General features: G+C 42.4%; 2 protein-coding genes across 2 annotated transcripts; both read left to right on the top strand.

Annotated features, from left to right (window-relative positions):
* The first annotated feature begins 1,554 nt into the window (after positions 1-1,554).
* cplx3a (complexin 3a) lies at positions 1,555-5,436 on the top strand. Its single transcript, XM_063197083.1, has 3 exons — positions 1,555-1,715; positions 4,278-4,365; positions 5,212-5,436. Exons 1-3 carry the CDS (start codon positions 1,555-1,557, stop codon positions 5,434-5,436), a joined length of 474 nt encoding a protein of 157 aa, XP_063053153.1.
* A 2,355-nt stretch (positions 5,437-7,791) lies between these two features.
* adal (adenosine deaminase-like) lies at positions 7,792-17,903 on the top strand. Its single transcript, XM_063197078.1, has 10 exons — positions 7,792-7,975; positions 8,132-8,259; positions 8,645-8,705; positions 8,785-8,872; positions 9,008-9,089; positions 9,983-10,109; positions 11,987-12,067; positions 14,522-14,660; positions 15,119-15,219; positions 16,992-17,903. Exons 1-10 carry the CDS (start codon positions 7,934-7,936, stop codon positions 17,193-17,195), a joined length of 1,053 nt encoding a protein of 350 aa, XP_063053148.1. The 5' UTR covers positions 7,792-7,933; the 3' UTR covers positions 17,196-17,903.
* Positions 17,904-18,525: the final 622 nt, after the last annotated feature.

Below are 18,525 nucleotides of genomic sequence, written 5' to 3'. Positions count from 1 at the left end.
AATGGTGTGGAGATGCACCCTTTTGTGTGTATGCGCGTGTGTGTGTACTCATGCGAGTGTACACCCTCTGTGTGTGTGTGAGAACATGAATGTATACATGGTGTGTTCATGCATGTGCCGCTTGTTCTCTCTCTCTCCCTCTCTCTCTCTCTTTCCCTCTGTCTTTTTCTTCCTCTTCGTCTCTGTATATCATTAAAGTTTGTCAGCTGAAGCTATGCTATTCGTTTTGTTATGTAATAAATGAGATGGGAGAGGTGAGCGCCAGTGTGCCACCACAATGACAGAGGAAAGCGTGTAGCAGCGGCCCATAGACGCAAAACAATGTCCTTGATTATGTTCCTGATTTCAGCTTGTATGCTTTCCATCCAGCGCTCATCATCTCCATGAAAAGAGCACTTAATTCCCAGAGTAGAAATGAGATGAATTGGCTTTTTTTCAAACCAAGAACTGTATAATCAATGTAGTGAAATTGAAATCGAGCGAACCATTCAGGAAAATAGATGTCATCATTCATGGCCGCTTTATTGTGGGAAATAAAGGTTATTCGAACATGAACACCTGCTATCATGCATCACTGATAGGCTTTGGAAAGTCTTTCTGCATCTTCGATATTCAAAAAGACGAAAGCTGTCATATTTTAACATCTTGGAATAAATTCTGGAAGAGGATGAAACAAAAAACTACCGCGTGAACAAAAATTACGCAGAATGTACACCACCGTGACAATAGGCTAGCACATACTGAATTTCATTAGTCAACTGTCTCAACATCACTGCACATAAAATTATAACACATAGGCTTAAATGTAATTCTCTGTTTTTAGATTTCAACAACTCTCACACAAGAAAACATGGTTAAGAACACGGGACTTAGGCCTATAGGCCAACTGCGCGCAATCACCAAACACCACATCTGTGTGTTTTCATCAAATGACCGGTAAACTATAATGTGAAAGTATCCTTAGATCCAAATCTGCAGGAAGAAGTTAACGTGCTCTGAAGTCTAGCAGGACTCCAAATAATGGCACAATTCATGAACTCTGGTAAAAAAAAAAAATAATAATAATAAAAAAAAAAATCCAATCGCATTTTCATATTAGTTGTGCTAGTATAACCCCCAAACTGGAGAGCTGAACATTTAGTGTGTGGGAGAATGGTAATGAGTGAGGGTATAACAGACTAAGAAAGATGGTATTTATAGAACTGGAGCTGAATGTTGTGAGATCCATGTGACGGGCTGCCTGGCTGGCGTGTGTGCGCAGTCTCATGTAAACTAAACGCTGGACAAGCAAAGAGAACGCTCCACTCACCACACGCTCCAGCGGGAGGAGGAACTGTCCGTTGCGCGTGAGTGCTGAAATTACCTCGACTTTTACTCAAGTCTTTTTTCAAGACAACCATGTCAGTCGATCACGGAAAAACAGCCTAAAACCTTTGTTCACTAAGTAAAACTGAACTCCAATTTGTTCAGTTTAAACCGAAGATTTCCCCCCCCCAAGTTCTGTCATCACAACCATATCAGGCTATTCTTCTCCTTCCTCTACCGAAAGGAGCGATGGCTTTCATGGTGAAACACATGATAGGTGGGCAGCTGAAGGATCTCAAAGGAACTGTTGCAGAGGCGAAGCCCGAAGGAGGAGCAGGAGGAGAAGCCGCGGCAGCAGGCATGACCCAGGAGGAGTTTGAAGAGTACCAGCAACAACTGGCAGAGGAGAAGTGAGAACATTTTGTTTTGTTGTTTTGATGTTGTACAGGTAGTCTGCATGTGCGTGTTACATGAGCGTTCAGTGACCTGGCTTCCTGAACACCTATGCCTATTCCTACTATCAGAACGCCATAGAACTAGTCAGAACGCTCGCGAGAGCGCGCACGTGTGTGTAAAAAAGAAACTGGCAATTGCCACCAGGCAAATGTTGGTTAAAAATATGAAAGTGATTAGTGGCAGGTGAATTTCACTCAATTATCAGCATCTGGATTTTTGTGAACTCCTGGTGTGTGTGTGTGTGTGTGTGTGTGTGTGTGTGTGTGTGTGTGTGTGTGTGTGTGTGTGTGTGTGTGTGTGCTACCAGATGGATTGTAACAGAATGACGTTCATCTCAGTCATATATGAACTGGGGTAATGTACTTGCACAATGCAGTATATACAGTATAGTGCAATACAGTACATAAAGGCCCTGGTCTACTTTGTTACCCATATGAAAGAATCCAATTATCTATATCTATCATGGACTCACGTTTCACTAATGCCCTTCCATGCAGCAGATATTGCCTCGCAACTTTTTTTTTTTTTTACCCGGTGTGTAACTTGAGTGGGTGGCCGGAATGCTGGGATGTCTTTCCAGTGCAGCTGTGTTGTGAATCGATAGCCTGTGTCACCTTGTCCTGAGTAGTCTCATCATGCGTATGGAGAGATGCGATGTGCTCCACATGCTCCCACTCAGCAATACGCTGCCCTCTCTCCCGGGCTGGGCTGGGCTGGGGGAGAAATAGGACCCGGGCACATTTGGCTTAAAAGGGCCCCTCATAATTAATGGCGCAGAACTCACCAGAGTCACCAGTGGGCCCCGCACCCTCGTGGGCCCCTATTTTCAGAAATGTAAAAAAAATAATAAAAAAAATAATTATATATATATGTATATATGTACACGTATATAAAAAATAGATATATATATATTTTTAAAAATCTGAAAATAGGGGCCCACGAGGGTGCAGGGCCCACCAGGAAATGCCCGGTATGCCAGCTGGCCAGTCCAGCCCTGCCTCTCTCCTCCCTACCTCCGGCCACACACAGCAGCACAACAACAGCAAGCAGGGCTGCTGACAGCTTTGGCTGGGCCCAGGACAAAGACATCTGAAAGGGCCCCCCCATCCAATACGTAGAATGTAATGGAAACCCAATTCTGGGGGCCCTCTCTACTGGGCCCGGGACAAATGACCCCTTTGTCCCCCCCTGTCAGCTTCCCTGACAGCAAGCATGCCCAAAACTCGCCAAACAGAAACGGACAGGTCCTGCAAAAAAATATCCCCTCGACTGTGCTTTTACGAGGACTGTACACTTAGTTCAGTTACTTTTTTCCTCTACATCAGGCGTTCCCAACCTTTTTCAACTTGGGGCCCACTCGAAATTGTCAAAAATGTTTGGGGCCCCCCTCTGACCCAATTAAGAATAAAACTCAAATAAATCAACAGCAACACACACCAAAATATGACTATTATTTTTGGAAAATGATTTCAAGGCCCACTTGGAATACCTTCAGGGACCACCAGTGGGCCCCAGCCCAAAGGTTGGGAACCACTGCTCTACATATTTACTGTTCACCATAGAACTCTTTTGCACACCTCAAATTCAAAATAGACAAATATCCCACACACCGTCAATTACACTCACATTTTATTAATTATGGTGAGCAAATAGTCATGCAGATAGACCTGCTCGTTAACGGCACAGGTTGTGTGTAGCAATGGGCTTGTGTTTGCATTTGAAGTTTGCATGTACTGTATGTGTGTGTGTGTGTGTGTGTGTGTGTGTGTGTGTGTGTGTGTGTGTGTGTGTGTGTGTCTCTCTCTCTCTCTCTGTTCAGGAGTGAAACGCACATTAGCATTGCTGTAATGTGCATCTGCAGGTTATTTATGTATGATTGACAGCCAGTCCTATTGGCCTGGGCACACAGACTGCTGCTGTGTGTGTATTTATGGCCCAGGATGCATCAGGCTGTGTGGCAGTGACAGTACTGTGTCCAATTGGGGAAGGTGTGTCGGATCGAGTCTTCACACGGCTTGCCTGGACATCATCTGATGTTTACAAAGCCCAGATCTTCGCTCAAACAATCTCTAACTCCCCACTGACCATACTTTATATCCCAAGTCAGGTGCTCAAACACATTTTTACAAGTGAGCATTGAAGCATTTTCATTTACATTTGCCAAAATTCCACAGCCAATCCCGCTCATGCACATGCACATACCCACGTATGTACGCACTCGTGCGCATGCACACACACATACATACTGTACTCTCTCTCTCTCTCTCTCTCTCTCTCTCTCTCTCTCACACACACACACACACACACACACACACACACACACACACACACACACACACACACACATACAGTACTCTCTCTCTCTCTCTCTCTCTCTCTCTCTCTCTCTCTCTCACACACACACACACACACACACACACACACACACACACACACACACACACACACACACACACACACACACACACACACACACAATTTATGGAGACCCTAACTTGTGTGTGGTGTTCCTCTAGGATGGAGAGAGATGCCAGTTTTGCACAGAAGAAGGCGGAGAGAGCCACCATCAGAACACACTTCAGGGAGAAATACAGACTGCCTAAGGTGTGAAAGCTAAATATCATCAGGATTATATAGCCAACAGGGCATTAGACAGTACATAGATAGATTGCTACATGATTATCTAATGCTTATTTTAGTATAGATCAATTTAGATTTATATTTCAGGCTGCCTTGGCCAGTCAGGGGGTGGGGACAGTGGTGAAATTAAAAGTGGGTATACTGTGATTTAATTTGTTGATCATGTCACCAGGTGTTTAAAGTAAACAATTCCGAGCGTTTTAGTGGTCTCTCCAGCAGTGTACATATAGATGTACATATAGATGACATAATGTTTTGGATTCTTTGGTACATACATTGCATTAGCCTATAGAGTGAATAAACCTGACAGGTGGATGGTCTCTGTGTGTAATTTGAGAGGGAGTGGTGAACTGTTTATCTGACCCACAGCTGACCTTTGACTCTGTTCCTCCACCTGACCCCTTTCCCACACAACTCAATACCTGACACCCCCCCCCCACACACACACACGGCCTTTCCATTTCTCTTTCTCTTTCACTCTCTCTCTCTCTCTCTCTCTCTCTCTCTCTCTCTCTCTCTCTCTCTCTCTCTCTCTCTCTCTCTCTCTCTCTCTCTCACACACACACACACACACACACACACACACACACACACACACACACACACACACCTGATACTCCACCTCTCTCTCTCTCTCTCTCTCTCTCTATCTCTCTATCTCTCTCTCTCTCTCTCTCTCTCTCTCTCTCTCTCTCTCTCTCTCTCTCTCTCTCTCTCTCTCTCTCACACACACACACACACACACACACACACACACGCACACACACACACACACACACGCACGCACCTCACCCCACCCCCACCCCGCAGAGTGAGCTGGACGCCGAGCAGATCAACCAGGCGGCTGACGACGTGGAGCTGCCGACCGAGCTGGCCAAGATGATCGCCGAGGACAACCAGGAGGAGGAGAGCAAGCAGTCGGTGCTGGGCCAGCTCAGCAGCCTGCAGAACATGGACCTGGACCAGCTGAAGGACAAAGCCCAGGCCACCGTGGAGGACCTCAAGAAGACCGCCGACAAGTGCCAGCTCATGTGATCTCTGACTGGCAGCAAAGGGCAGGGGTTGAAGGGCAGGGAAGGGGTAGCCTGGTTCCTACCAGACCTTGGTGTGTGTGTGTAGCTCTGGAGCCCCCTGGTGGAACTCCAACACCCACAGAGGTCTGGGAGACTATAGCAGGCGTCCATGTCTCCAGTCAAAAAATAATTGGAGCATTTATTTCTTCAATATCAATGGCAGCTCACATTGAGGAGTCCCACATAATATAGACGCTTTAGAGATCAACAGCAAACGTTTTTGAATGAATTTGTTGATATTGAAGCAATAAATGCTACGAATATTTTTTTGACAGGAGAAACGGAATCCTGCTACAGTCTCCCAGACCTAGTAGTGGAGCTCACAAAGCTGCGTGGAACTACAGGTCGGGCAAGAGCCAGGCAAAGGAAGGGGAGCAGTGATGGGCCAAATGGACTGATTAGTTATCTAGTTGTTGGCGCCACATATTCAAAATGACCTTGTTTTACCTGTGCAATTCAACCAGGTGATCATTCTACCAGCCAAACACCTGGCTGAATTGGACAGGTACTAAAACCAAATAATTTGGAATATGTGGCACTAGATTGTAAACTAATTAATCAATTTTGCTCATGGGATCTCTGGCAGCAAGGAAAAGGAACATGGGTCGAAGGGCAGGGGAGGGGAGCTGTGGTGGGCAAAATGGACTGATTAGTTAAAATCTAGTGTTTTCAGAGTGAGGAGTCTGCTGTGCACACTTGACATCCTTTTTGTTGTTTTATTATTATTTCATGGCTGGATTACGTTTCGACTTCAACAGTCTTCATCGGACTCTCCCTCAAGTGTGCAGACTCCCCGCTCTGAAAACTACAGTCAACCTTTGTCCTGCGCCCTTTCCTGGGATGAGCACAATCTTTACCTTCAACTAGTTACAATCTACAGCCACATATTCAAAAAGGCATTGTTTTACCTGTGCGATTCAACCAGGTGATCCTTTGATCAGCCAAACGCCTGGCTGAACTGGACAGGTACTAAAACCAAGTCATTTGGAATATGTGGCACTGGACTGTAAACTAATGAGTCATGACTCCATTTTGCCCATCACTGGAGGGGAAGAGAGGAAGGAAGTCAATGGGCAGAGGCAGACAAACTGCATTGAGAAAGTAAAAGTCCTCTCAGGAGTGTGGTAATTAGGATCATCCGGTTCATTGAATTGGCTGGAGAGAATTATGTGTAGTTCTTCTAGGGTTTTTACTTTCTCAACTTGGGACGTGCATCCCTGTCAGTGGGTACAAATCATTTCCTCAAACTCACATCCTTTTTCCTCTGCCCTCAAACCTCGTGCCTCATCAAAATAAAATCTGTTTTATTTTTGACATTCACTTAGCATTCAACATACATGTGTGATGTATCTGGAAAAACAGCCTGGGCACATTAGGTCATTCACCTTTGTTTCAAAATTGGTTTGTCAACAAGGCTTACATTTTCATATGTGTTTATAATGTTATTTTTGTCCCATATAAGCGAAAACTGACTTTAACCAGATCGACGATTTGGCCCAAGGTGTGAGGACAGGGGAACAGATGTGAGTATGGGGGATATGAAACACCCATTGTGCTGCTTAGTATTTCATGATAGAACCACCATGGTATGGATGATCGATGTACTTGATTGATGCCGTACTCCTATGAGTGTGGCCATTCGGATATTCATGTCACTTTATATAGCCTATCGAATTATAGAAGCCATGTTTTAGTGTTTGTATTGTAAAGTCAGTAGGCTAATGAAAAATGCCACAGCATATTAAATATGGAATCATCATGATAATTTACAGACAGTGAAAAAGCCATTATTTGTAAATATTGCCGTAAATAAATGTCTCTGTTGGAGATGTTTGTGTGGTGAATTTCTCTAAGTTCAAAATAGTAGGCTATAGGCCTAGGTCCAAGAAAATCACAGCCAATCACTGTATAATGGATCAGCACTGGGAAAAAAATAAATATAAATATATATAAAAAACACAATATTTGGTTTAGTTCAGTTGATTTCGTTGTGTTGAGTTCGGTAGACCTATGAATTTGGCCTAACCCTTTAACCCCATGCCATACTGAATGAAGAGAACAAAGTAGCCTACATTTAGGCAGCTACAATGCCATTGCATGCCCTGCTTTTCAAGCTCAGAATTAATAACAATAATAACAGAACACTAACATTTTAAAAGTAAAATAAAATAGAGAAATTATTTACGGAAAATAGAAACCTCTGCTTCTGGTTTGAGTCTGATGAATCATGATGCTGCCGTGGAGTTGGATTGTTTTTCTTCTGATGGACTGGAACTAGGAACCATTCTTGTCGGTAAGTGGCAGGGGGTAGGATTTGAGCGACGCAAATGATGTCATTTGTAATTGTAAAGTTTTGTGCATATGGTCAGTTGAATGAATCTGTCAGAGTGATCATTTTAGTACGGTGATATATTTCGACAGAATTAAAGCGTGTGGACGCGTCGTGTTTTCACAGGAAAATGGCAGATGATATTGATTTCTATCGCCACTTACCTAAAGTGGTAAGTGCACTGCCTGAATATTTGGTCTTGTTGAAGGGGATGTCGCATTCGTGGGATCTCTCATCTTCTCTTAATCGTAAGGATTAAACCAGATACAGCCGTTGGAGAAGATAAATATGTTGGGTCTACTTATGAGTTTTGTGTTTTCTACCACAGGAACTTCATGCACATCTCAACGGTTCAGTCAGCTCCGAAACTATTGATAAACTCATTGCTCGCAAACCGCACCTCAACATCCAACACAGTATGACCGCTATTCGAAGTGGTCAGCGCACACTTGAGGAGTAAGTTATTTTTAAGACCCATTTGCTGTTTTAAAGACTGTTAATTAGATTAGATTAGTATTATGAAGATGATGATGATTATGATTATAAAAGAGCCGATTTTTAGCAATCAATGAAAGTCCTAGCACTGTCTGCATCAAATAACAGCCACAGGCTTTGACAAAACGTACAGCACAGGGTAAAAAAAACAATCCCCTGCTAACTTAAAATGTGAACTGACTAAGGTCATGTATTACGTTTACTGTGCTTACCCTGTAGACAAGCTTCATAGGTACAAGTCTTGGCCATTGTATGAGACCTGTCATGAGAAATGTAACAATGACCTACATGGCACGAGGACTCTCTTTAGACACAATGGGAGGAGTTAACTGTATGTCTGTTCCAGGTGCTTCCAAGTGTTCAAGGTAATTCACCAGTTGGTTGACACTGAAGAGGACATTTTAATGGTCAGTGCAATGCCTTTTAAATACTTGCTTGTGTCTTGATGTGTGATCTGTGTACAAATGAGCAATGCTGATCTTCCAGGTTGCCAAAGATGTGATAAAAGAGTTTGCAGATGATGGAGTGAAGTATCTGGAGTTGAGGAGTACGCCTCGCGAAGACCCCAAATCAGGTTAATTTGAAATGATCTTTAATGTACCTTGTCAGCAAGTTAATTGGCATTAAATGCACTGTAATTTGCATTAGATGTACAACTTTACAGTAGTAGTTTCACCATCAGGCTTTCTAACTGTGTTCACATTTGAAGGAATGACAAAGAGAAGATATGTGGAGACTGTTCTAGGAGCTATTCAGCAGTGCAAACAGGAGGGTGTGGACATCGACGTCAGGTAAGAATTAAACAGCTCTTGAGTACTGACCAGCTGAGTTTGAAGCTTTACTGCCACTTCTTTTAGGACATGCAGTAATGGCCGTTAGCCTGGTCTTCCAGTCAGAGCTCACGCACATCCAATTCCTTTTTGGCCGGGTGCAGGGTCAAAGCATAACGTGTAGGGCAAGAAAGAACCGTACACCGATGACCTCCCTTTTAATCCATTATTATTTTTGTGGCGTTTCCGGCCACCACGGCCCTTCCTCAGACTCAGTAGTCACTGATGTGCTGTTCTTCCTTGCCCTACGTTAGCCTGGTCTTACCATACCCTCGCACATTTTTTGCCACAGAGGGTCTGGAAGCTCAATTGACAAACGAGTAGTGGAGGGAGAGCTAATCTCTGTTTCATTTTGTCCAATCGCTAACATTTGGTTGTGTCACATTGCAAAATCTCCCCATATGGCGTATTTGTACAGGGGATCTGGAGGGGCCGAATTGATAAACTTTTACTTGTGGAAGTGGCAAATTTTGTTAAAATTTGAAATTTGCATCACCCCTACATCTCCCCTCCCCCGTTTGCTGATTGGTTGTTTGTCTGGTTGTCTGGTAACAATACTAAAGCCTTCCTAGAGCACCCGAACCAGATGTAAAGTGGAAGCATTTGTTTTTGAATGGAGCTTATGTATGGTCAGGCCAGGATACAGTTTAATTACCAGTCAGGTAACGTTCTCAGTGATTGTGTGCGGCTTAATTGTAACACCTTAATGTGATTGTTTGTTTGATGCTAGAATGTAAGACCTGAGTGTGGTCCTGTAGTTTTAACATGTAGCATGGCAGTGATTATGGGGGTGCCATGTTAATGTCGAGTTAAGTGAGAAGTATCTGACAGCCTGGTGTTTTTTTGCCCTGTAGGTTCTTGGTGGCTGTGGACCGCCGAAACGGCCCTGAGGTGGCCATGGAGACGGTGAAGCTGGCAGAGGAGTTCATGCTGTCCAGCGATGGCGTGGTGGTGGGCCTAGATCTCAGTGGTGATCCAACTGTAAGTCTCCTGAGAACAGACTCCTTCCATTTTGCCTTTTGTTGTTTCAAAGTAGGGCTGCACGATTATGGAAAAAATCATAATCACGATTATTTTGGTCAAAATCGTAATCACGATTATTAATCAAGATTATTGATTTTTTGCAGATTTTTTTGAAAATTATAACAAGATGAAATATAACCAAGAATGAATTATATACGGGATGAGCAAAATAAAATGAATTGTAATAATTATGTAAAGGCAATAGCATGAAACTTAGGTGAACAGATTTCTGGCTAGAAACACCAGCCTGTCAGTATGTTCTGGCTTCAAGGACGCTCTCAAAGGTAGGTCACTATTGCCACGATTAAATCACGATTGAAATCACGACTTCGATTTCATGATTTTATCACAATTTTCGATTATTTTCGATTAATTGTGCAGCCCTATTTCAAAGGGTCCACAATGGGCTGCTACACTATCTGCTACGCTATCAGAAGCAGCACTGATTCTGACCAACTCAAATGGTAGCTCTTACTGACCCATATGTGACGGAGGTCATCTTGCACCTGTTCACCCCCCTCGGGGATCGAACGTGCGACCTCGTCAACTACAACGGTCCGGCAATGGGAGACACAGTACGATACCGCTGGGCCAAGAGACTAGCCAACTAGTCGTTCCACGCCAACTCTGCTAGTTAGCCTCTGTTACACATACAGCTCCAGGCCTTTTTATTAGAATACCATGAAAAAGTTGATTTATTTCCATAATTCCATCAATAATGTTAAACTGTCATGGATTGTAGATTCATGGCCCAGTTTTTTAACTATTCCAATCATTATTTTTTTTCTTTTTATATACGTTGGCCTTCCAGCTCAAAAAACCCATGAATTGGGGAATTCGCATTATTAGAATATTGTTATAAAATCACATTTTTCTTCATCAAAATTCGGGTCACATTATATCAGTTGAAATTTGGTACTTTCTACATAACATGCAATGGTCAATACTTGGTTAGGACATTCTCTGTCTTCATAATGGCCATGATGCGTTTAACATTGAAGTCAATGGAAAAACAGTGCATGGCAGTTATGGAAGCCCAGATATCCTTGATGCTTTGCTGTCAGCTGTTCTTGTTTGTTCACCTGGTACCCCACACTTCACTCTTCAATATACCCTGTAGATTTCCATGCCACGTTTTGGCGCTAACTCACCAGTTTAATTCTAAATAACCAGAAATGAATCCCCATTGAAAATGAATGGGGTTTAATTTCTGTTCAGTTAGAATTAAACTGGTGAGTTAACACCAAAACGTGGCATGGAAATCTTCGGGTATATTGAAGAGGGAAGTGTGGGACACCAGGTCAGCTATACAAAAACAGCTGACGGCAAAGCATCAAGGATATCTGGCCTTCCATTACTCCCATGCACTGTTTCTGCCATTGACTTCAATGTTAAACGCATCATGGCCGTTATTATTAATAATATTAAGACAGAGAGAGTCCTAACCAAGTATTGAACATTGCATGTTGTGTAGGAAGTACCAAAGTTCAACTGATTTGATGTGCACTGATGTGAAACAAATTTTGATGAAGAAAATTGTGATTTTATTACAATATTCTAATGATGTGAATTCCCCAATTCATGGTTTTTTTGAGCTGGAAGACCAAAATGTGTAAAAATAAACAATTTAATGATTGGAATAGTTAAAAAACTGGGCCATGAATCTACAATCCATGACAGTTTAACATTATTGATGGAATTATGGAAATAAATCAACTTTTTCATGGTATTCTAATAAAAAGGCCTGGAGCTGTAGTCACCCATCAAATGGTGTCAGAGCTCTCTGAGCCAATCGGTGTGCTTTGCTTCAGTGCCCTCTGTGCTGTCTGTTTCAGGTGGGCCATGGCAGAGATTTCCTTCCTTCTTTGCAAAGGGCCAAGAACAGCGGACTAAAACTAGCCCTCCACCTGTCTGAGGTACTGTATAGCACAGCACAGCACAGCACATCACAGCACAGTTACCTAAACATTACTGAATAGTTACCTAGGCACTACACAACTTTAATTTTGTATCCCAATTTTTAACGTTGATTTGTGCCATACGCATGCAGAGAGTCGTTACTGACAATCTTGTCTCAAATCGTAAACACACATGCACAACGCACCACTCAACATTCTATTTTGAGTCGTAAGCATAAAATATCTCTACAATTTGCAAAAGATATCTTATAACGTCACAGAAGACAAGGTAAACTTGCCCGACAATCAATTATGGTGCCCCTGTGAAGTTACTTTCCACCAACTGTTGTAAAGGTTTTTTTAGTCAAACACAAATCCTCACGAGACAATGAGCTTACACCAGTTTGAACTACGTAGCACATGACATGCGAGGCTTACGGCAGATGGGGAGGAGGACAACGCGCCTACTACATAGACGTCAGTGAACTTTTGGCCAATCAGTTCAAGGGTGCATCACTGCGGAGGCGGTATGCCGACCCTTGCAACGAGCATCAACAGAGATCAGCAAGTGCAGGAGTTGTACGGTCCGTCTGCAAACACTTTGATCTCGTGAGGGTTTGGAACCATGTGGCATGTCACGTCTTTGTGATGTCAGGACTAATTTTGGTCAAGTCGAACATGATTTTTAACCATCATACAACATTCCAGCCCAGAGTGCATTGATTGACTATCTGTGCATGTAGTCGTTGTGCAATGTCAACTGAGTCTATCGACACTGCAGTAGCAGAAAGAAGTGTCAGTCATGTGATGTTTATGAGTTTATGAGTGTGTGACATGTCATGTGATATTCCTCTGATAATATCAGTGACGTCAGTGTCTTCTGCAGAGCATTGAATCAAATATTGTGGCGATGGTGGTGGGGTATAACCTTTTGATAAAGCAATTTCAGGAATTAAATTGCACAGATTATTACATTAGATTGACAATACAAAATCTTTCTGTTTTTGGAGATCAGGTCAAGGTGGTAGGTGATTTTTTGTCAAGGTGGCTACCTTAACCGCAGGGGTCACACAGGTTTTCTTTTTTAAAAACCACTGTATGTGGGTGGTTGACGTTTAAGGGCGTAACACAAAAAAACAACAAGTTTTTCCAATTCCTGAAAAAAATGATGGAAAAAATTGGAAAAAAAACTGAAAAAAATGAAGCCCTTAGTGGTCTGTGGAATTTCGCCTTATTTTTGGGAAAATGTGTCCTGCATCAACACATTAGGCATGTCACACCGCAGGAAAATGAAGTCACGCCACAGGAAATTCACTGCATTATGGCCATTTTAATCCTTTTGTATACATGACTGACATCTGAGCTCATGCTAACTTGATAATGGTATTGTGTTTCATCTTAATATGTGTTTTCATTTATAAAAAAAACCTTTTTTTCCTTCTATAAGACCAGTCACACCACAGGACACCATAAAATGAACCTAAGCATTGCGTGACAGAAACATTGCAATATGAAGACATATTAAGAGGTTAATAGTCACCATAAACTTCCACAGCACTCTCCAATAACTGAGGTACTGACTAGTTAGGAGCCAGTCTTCAAGACCCTTGTAGTTGGCCTTACAGCTGCCCATTCACAAACATTGACATACATGTCACCACACAGGACGCAATTTGTGTTACGAAATTGAACTTGTAGTTAATATTACTGTCTTGAGTTTTTTCACATTCACATATCTTAATATAAAGTTAATATTTATGCAATCATGCCAAATGCTTCATACATTATTCAAAATGTTGTTGGTTAATTTATATATATATATTATATTCCAGGTTTCATTAATGTTACAGTCACACTGCAGGATATTTGACATAAAGACCTTTTACATAAATCTCAACAAAAATGTTTCTTCTCATCTAAGACTAATATGAAACATAATGTACCACATCTTCTTTCATTGACTTTTGTTTTTTAAAGGAAAAATAACTATAGTAATAGTTTTGTAGGCTTTTAACCAATGTTACGAAAAAACAAGGCGTCACGTCAACCACCCATGTACAAGGTAAAAGTTTTGTACCTGACAATTTTCGGCTACTTTTGCCTGTCACCTGATGTTGATGTGACGTCGCCTGTGATGGCTTATGTGTTGAAGACAAAGACTAAACGGTTAATTAGAAATGCACTCATAGAGTGCAGACCTCCGCCAAGGAAGCGGTTTGATAGAACATTTGACTATGTCACACAGACAGACAAAGCAACGCGACTGAAAACATAAGCTCCTTGGCGGAGGTAATTAATTACTAACTGGCTTATTGAACCTCTTAATTTTTTCACTGTATGCAAGATGTGACCTCTTCTTGAAAAACTGAATTCACCATCTGGGCTAGCACCCAAAAGTGAAGCCTCCTCCTAGCTATAAAACTGACTGATTGTATGTGTGTAAATGTGTATTTTTATTATTATTGCCGGTAGGTGTCGTCTCAGGCAGATGAGTCCGAGCTGCTGCTGGACCTTCCTCCCGACCGCATCGGCCACGGCACCTTCCTCCACACAGACATGGGCGGCACCAGCAGCCTAGTGGAGAAAGTCAGAAGGAATAACATCCCCCTGGGTAAGGTTAGCAACTTAGATGGAATAACATCCCCCTGGGTAAGGTTAGCAACTTAGATGGAATAACATCCCCCTGGGTAAGGTTAGCAACTTAGATGGAATAACATCCCCCTGGGTAAGGTTAGCAACTTAGATGGAATAACATCCCCCTGGGTAAGGTTAGCAACTTAGATGGAATAACATCCCCCTGGGTAAGGTTAGCAACTTGGATGGAATAACATCCCCCTGGGTAAGGTTAGCAACTTAGATGGAATAACATCCCCCTGGGTAAGGTTAGCAACTTGGACCAGACTTGAAGATTTTGATACTCTGCAACACCGATGACCAAAGAAAAATGTTGTCTTATGTAAACATCTTTGTCTTTGGCTGGTGATTCAAACTGTGATGTAGTTTAGGGGAGGGATGGTGATGCTAGGTCATGAGTAATTATAAAAATCGTTTTTTTTTGTCCCGTTGCAGAGTTGTGCTTGACCTCCAATGTGAAAGGCCAGACCGTCCCCTCGTACGATAAGCATCATTTTCAGCACTGGTACAAGCTGGGCCATCCATGCATCATCTGTGTGAGTAGTGATCTTCCTCTCTGTTCCAACACACTGCTATACTGCCTAGGGGTGTAAATAAGCTCAATAATCGAAATGTATCGATGTATCACCATATAATCTGACGATTGAGTCGCATCGCATCGCATGGTATCGCATCGCATCGCATGGTATCGTGGGACATTCTTAAGTATCAAAAATAATCGAATCGCTGGCCCCTGTCCAATGTCCTTGCTCCATAACATAATAGAAGTGAAAAAGTAATCTGGAAAAATTTAATCGAATCGAAATGCATCGCATCATGGGGCATTCTTAAAGGGACACTGTGCAGGAAATGGTCAAAAAAGGTACTGCAACTATGCTACTCATTGAAACTGTGTCGCCTATTGCCAAATTTGACCTTTTCATGATAGTTTACTGAGTAATAAACTAATATTTTCTATTATGGCCCAAGTACAGTCATTTTTGCAGCTACAAATGGCTATTTATGGAAGTTCAAAATGGCGGACCATGGAGTAGATCCCCCTTTTCATGTATGGAAAGTGCAATTTTTCCAGTCATAATGAATACTTAGAATTTCATGGTGGTGATACATTTTCATGAAAAAGGTAACATTAGTGAATGGGTAGCATGAATTCTGGAAATAAACAACTAAAAATCTCACACAGTGTCCCTTTAAGTATCGAAAATAATCGCATCGCATCGAATAATAAGATATTGATATTGAATCGTATCGTCATGGAGGCTGTGATTTACACTCTTAATACTGCCCTGCAAAGGCAAAGTGCGGTTATCAGAGGAACATCAATACTGAGAAAGAAAAGTTGTGCTGGGCCCTGCCGTGGCCTAATGGTAGGGCACTGGGTTGCTGCGCCGGCGACCCGGGTTTGATTCCCCCCCGGGTCATTTTCCGATCCTTCCCCATCTCTCTCTCTCCCCATTCATTTCCTGTCTCTCCTCCACTGTCCTATCAAAAATAAAGGCAAAAAAGCTTTAAAAAAGAAAAAAGGAAAGCTGTGCTAAACGTATTTATAGAACATCAGTTTAGCTGTGCTAAACGTGCTAAACGTATTTATAGAACATCAGCTGTTATTTTTCATGTGCAGCTCATATGACAGTATTGCAAACATCAATTACCTATAGTTTGGCAAGGCATCTCTGTTAAATGAAAGTTAGTACCGGTACACCACTGTATATTCTGATAAACACAACAACCTTTTAAGCATGGAGAGAGAGAGGGTCCGAGGCACTCTGAAGTACAATTAAAAGTCCTTTATTGATACATGGACAATAGCAGACGCGTTTCGGTCGCGTGCGACCTTCTTCAGGGCTAATTGTACTTCAGAGTGCCTCGGACCCTCTCTCTCTCCACTACAAGTTTTTGTAACTTTGGATTACGATGAGCACCTGAAGGTTTTTTCATACTACTACCCCACAGACGCAACTCATCTTTGCTCTTTTTCTCAACCATTTAAGCATCTTTGACGTGCATGGCATGAACTGTATGTGTGTTTGTGTGTGTGTATGTGTGTTAGTAACAGAACATAAGTAGCCTCTTACTGCAGATGGGGTCGACGGCGGGCTATTTCACTATTTGCTGAAAATACTCAACTACATCATAACAACAATGCTATGACAGTACAGAGAGCCTTAAGTAACAGATTAAGACATAGCCATTACAATCTTGGTGACAGTAAGGTTATAACATAGGCTCTGCGCTAAGAGGTTAATCATGTGCTACCTGAAGCACCTTTATTAATCATCATCTTCTCATCATCTTTCTCCACTCTTAGACGGATGATAAAGGTGTCTTCTGCACCAGCCTGTCCCAGGAGTACCAGCTGGCAGCCTCGACCTTTGACCTCAGCAAAGAGGTCATGTGGGACCTATCCCAGAGGGCCATTGGCTGCACCTTTGCCCCGCCGGCTGTAAAGGAGCGGCTGGAGCAGACCTGGGCAGAGCTTAGGCCTCGACTTCTACAGACTCCGGGTCCGTAGGTCTTCTATGGTTCTTCTGCAGTGTACCTAGAACTCAGGAGGACCGCCGTCAGCACCTCGGGAATCAGTGCCTGAGACCTGTTAGGGACGTGACCAGTAGGAGGCCAGAGTTGTTGTCTGATGCTCTATCAAGTGTTCCTTTCAAAGCACCATAGTTGCTAGCCAGTTAGCAACTGAATGGTTTGACAATGGGTTATTGCATTGCAACCAACAAGTAGTGAACATCGTTATCAACTGTGGCTTTGGGGAGCGGACACCAGTATGGGTCAGATTCTCAGCTGTAAGACTGGATGACTTTTCTGTATTGTGTGCTGTAATTTAGAAATATTTATTTCAGGGATGAATCCACTCTGTGTGAAATGTTTTTAAAACATGAGCTGATCTACCTCTGGAATTCATTTTGGAATTGTGTGGAAGTTGCCTAAAATATTTTGCTTTGATACGGTTAAGTTTTTAGTTTGATGTTTTTAACATTTGCTGAAGAAGAATGTGTTACGGTTAGAAGAACAAGACGGTTTTGTTATTCTACAAGAAATGTCTGACTGAGTCAGGGGAGAAATTTAATTCTGTATAATTGCAGTTCTTCTTTATCCCAGCAAGTGGCGCCATTTCTCTATGCCACTGTGGCATGACGAGCAAGGTACGCCCATGACATCCTGAAGTTATGTGTGTGTGTGTTCACCGGGAAATAAAAGCGATTTTAACCCATATTGAAAACTTGGACAATTTGTGATCTGGTAAACCTCATATCAGTCTTCTTGTCTTTGATTGCTGAGGAATGGCAGTAGGCCTACTGAGGTGTCATACACTACTGTTACTTATGTCTAACCTGGTTTTGGTTAACCAAAGTCTTACAATAGAGATTACAAATCAATCAAGGTTTATGCAGGAAAAAAACCTGAGCATAAGAATCTTAGTCGTTCTCATTATGTACGAATAATCTACACAGGACTGTGCGTACATGTAGTTGCATGCAGGGTGAACACCCACTCACCCACTTATCATCGGGGCTGGAGGCAGCCCTACAGGGATATCTTGTTAAATAGAAGAAGAACCCCTTGATTAATGAATGATCAATAGATTGCACACATTTGACTGCAAATGTTAAAACGATGACATGATTGCTTGTGGCAGTACATACATGCAGGTGGGGGAGATTGAACTTGTGACTATGACATGACATGACACTTGAGCTGTATAAGCTTGCAGACACACTGGTAAGGATACATTTTACTTTAACTTAGGCTACTTTAATTTATGGACCAGTAAACCAGCGTGCATGGGCCACTCAAGAGTGCACACATAGTGTACATTCATATACACACACACT

Source organism: Engraulis encrasicolus, chromosome 4 (assembly GCF_034702125.1).
Source record: "Engraulis encrasicolus isolate BLACKSEA-1 chromosome 4, IST_EnEncr_1.0, whole genome shotgun sequence".
Classification (NCBI taxonomy): Eukaryota; Metazoa; Chordata; class Actinopteri; order Clupeiformes; family Engraulidae; genus Engraulis; species Engraulis encrasicolus.
This window is presented reverse-complemented; position numbering and strand designations above follow the sequence as displayed.

Bases quoted from the DNA above. Each gene is read 5' to 3' on its own strand.
- cplx3a (XM_063197083.1), top strand. From the start codon at position 1,555: ATGGCTTTCATGGTGAAACACATGATAGGTGGGCAGCTGAAGGATCTC. The intron at 1,716-4,277 runs GTGAGAACATTT...GTGTTCCTCTAG, and splicing joins CAACAACTGGCAGAGGAGAA to GATGGAGAGAGATGCCAGTT. The intron at 4,366-5,211 runs GTGTGAAAGCTA...CCCACCCCGCAG, and splicing joins AGAAATACAGACTGCCTAAG to AGTGAGCTGGACGCCGAGCA.
- adal (XM_063197078.1), top strand. From the start codon at position 7,934: ATGGCAGATGATATTGATTTCTATCGCCACTTACCTAAAGTG. The intron at 9,090-9,982 runs GTAAGAATTAAA...TTTGCCCTGTAG, and splicing joins GGTGTGGACATCGACGTCAG to GTTCTTGGTGGCTGTGGACC. The intron at 10,110-11,986 runs GTAAGTCTCCTG...TGTCTGTTTCAG, and splicing joins ATCTCAGTGGTGATCCAACT to GTGGGCCATGGCAGAGATTT.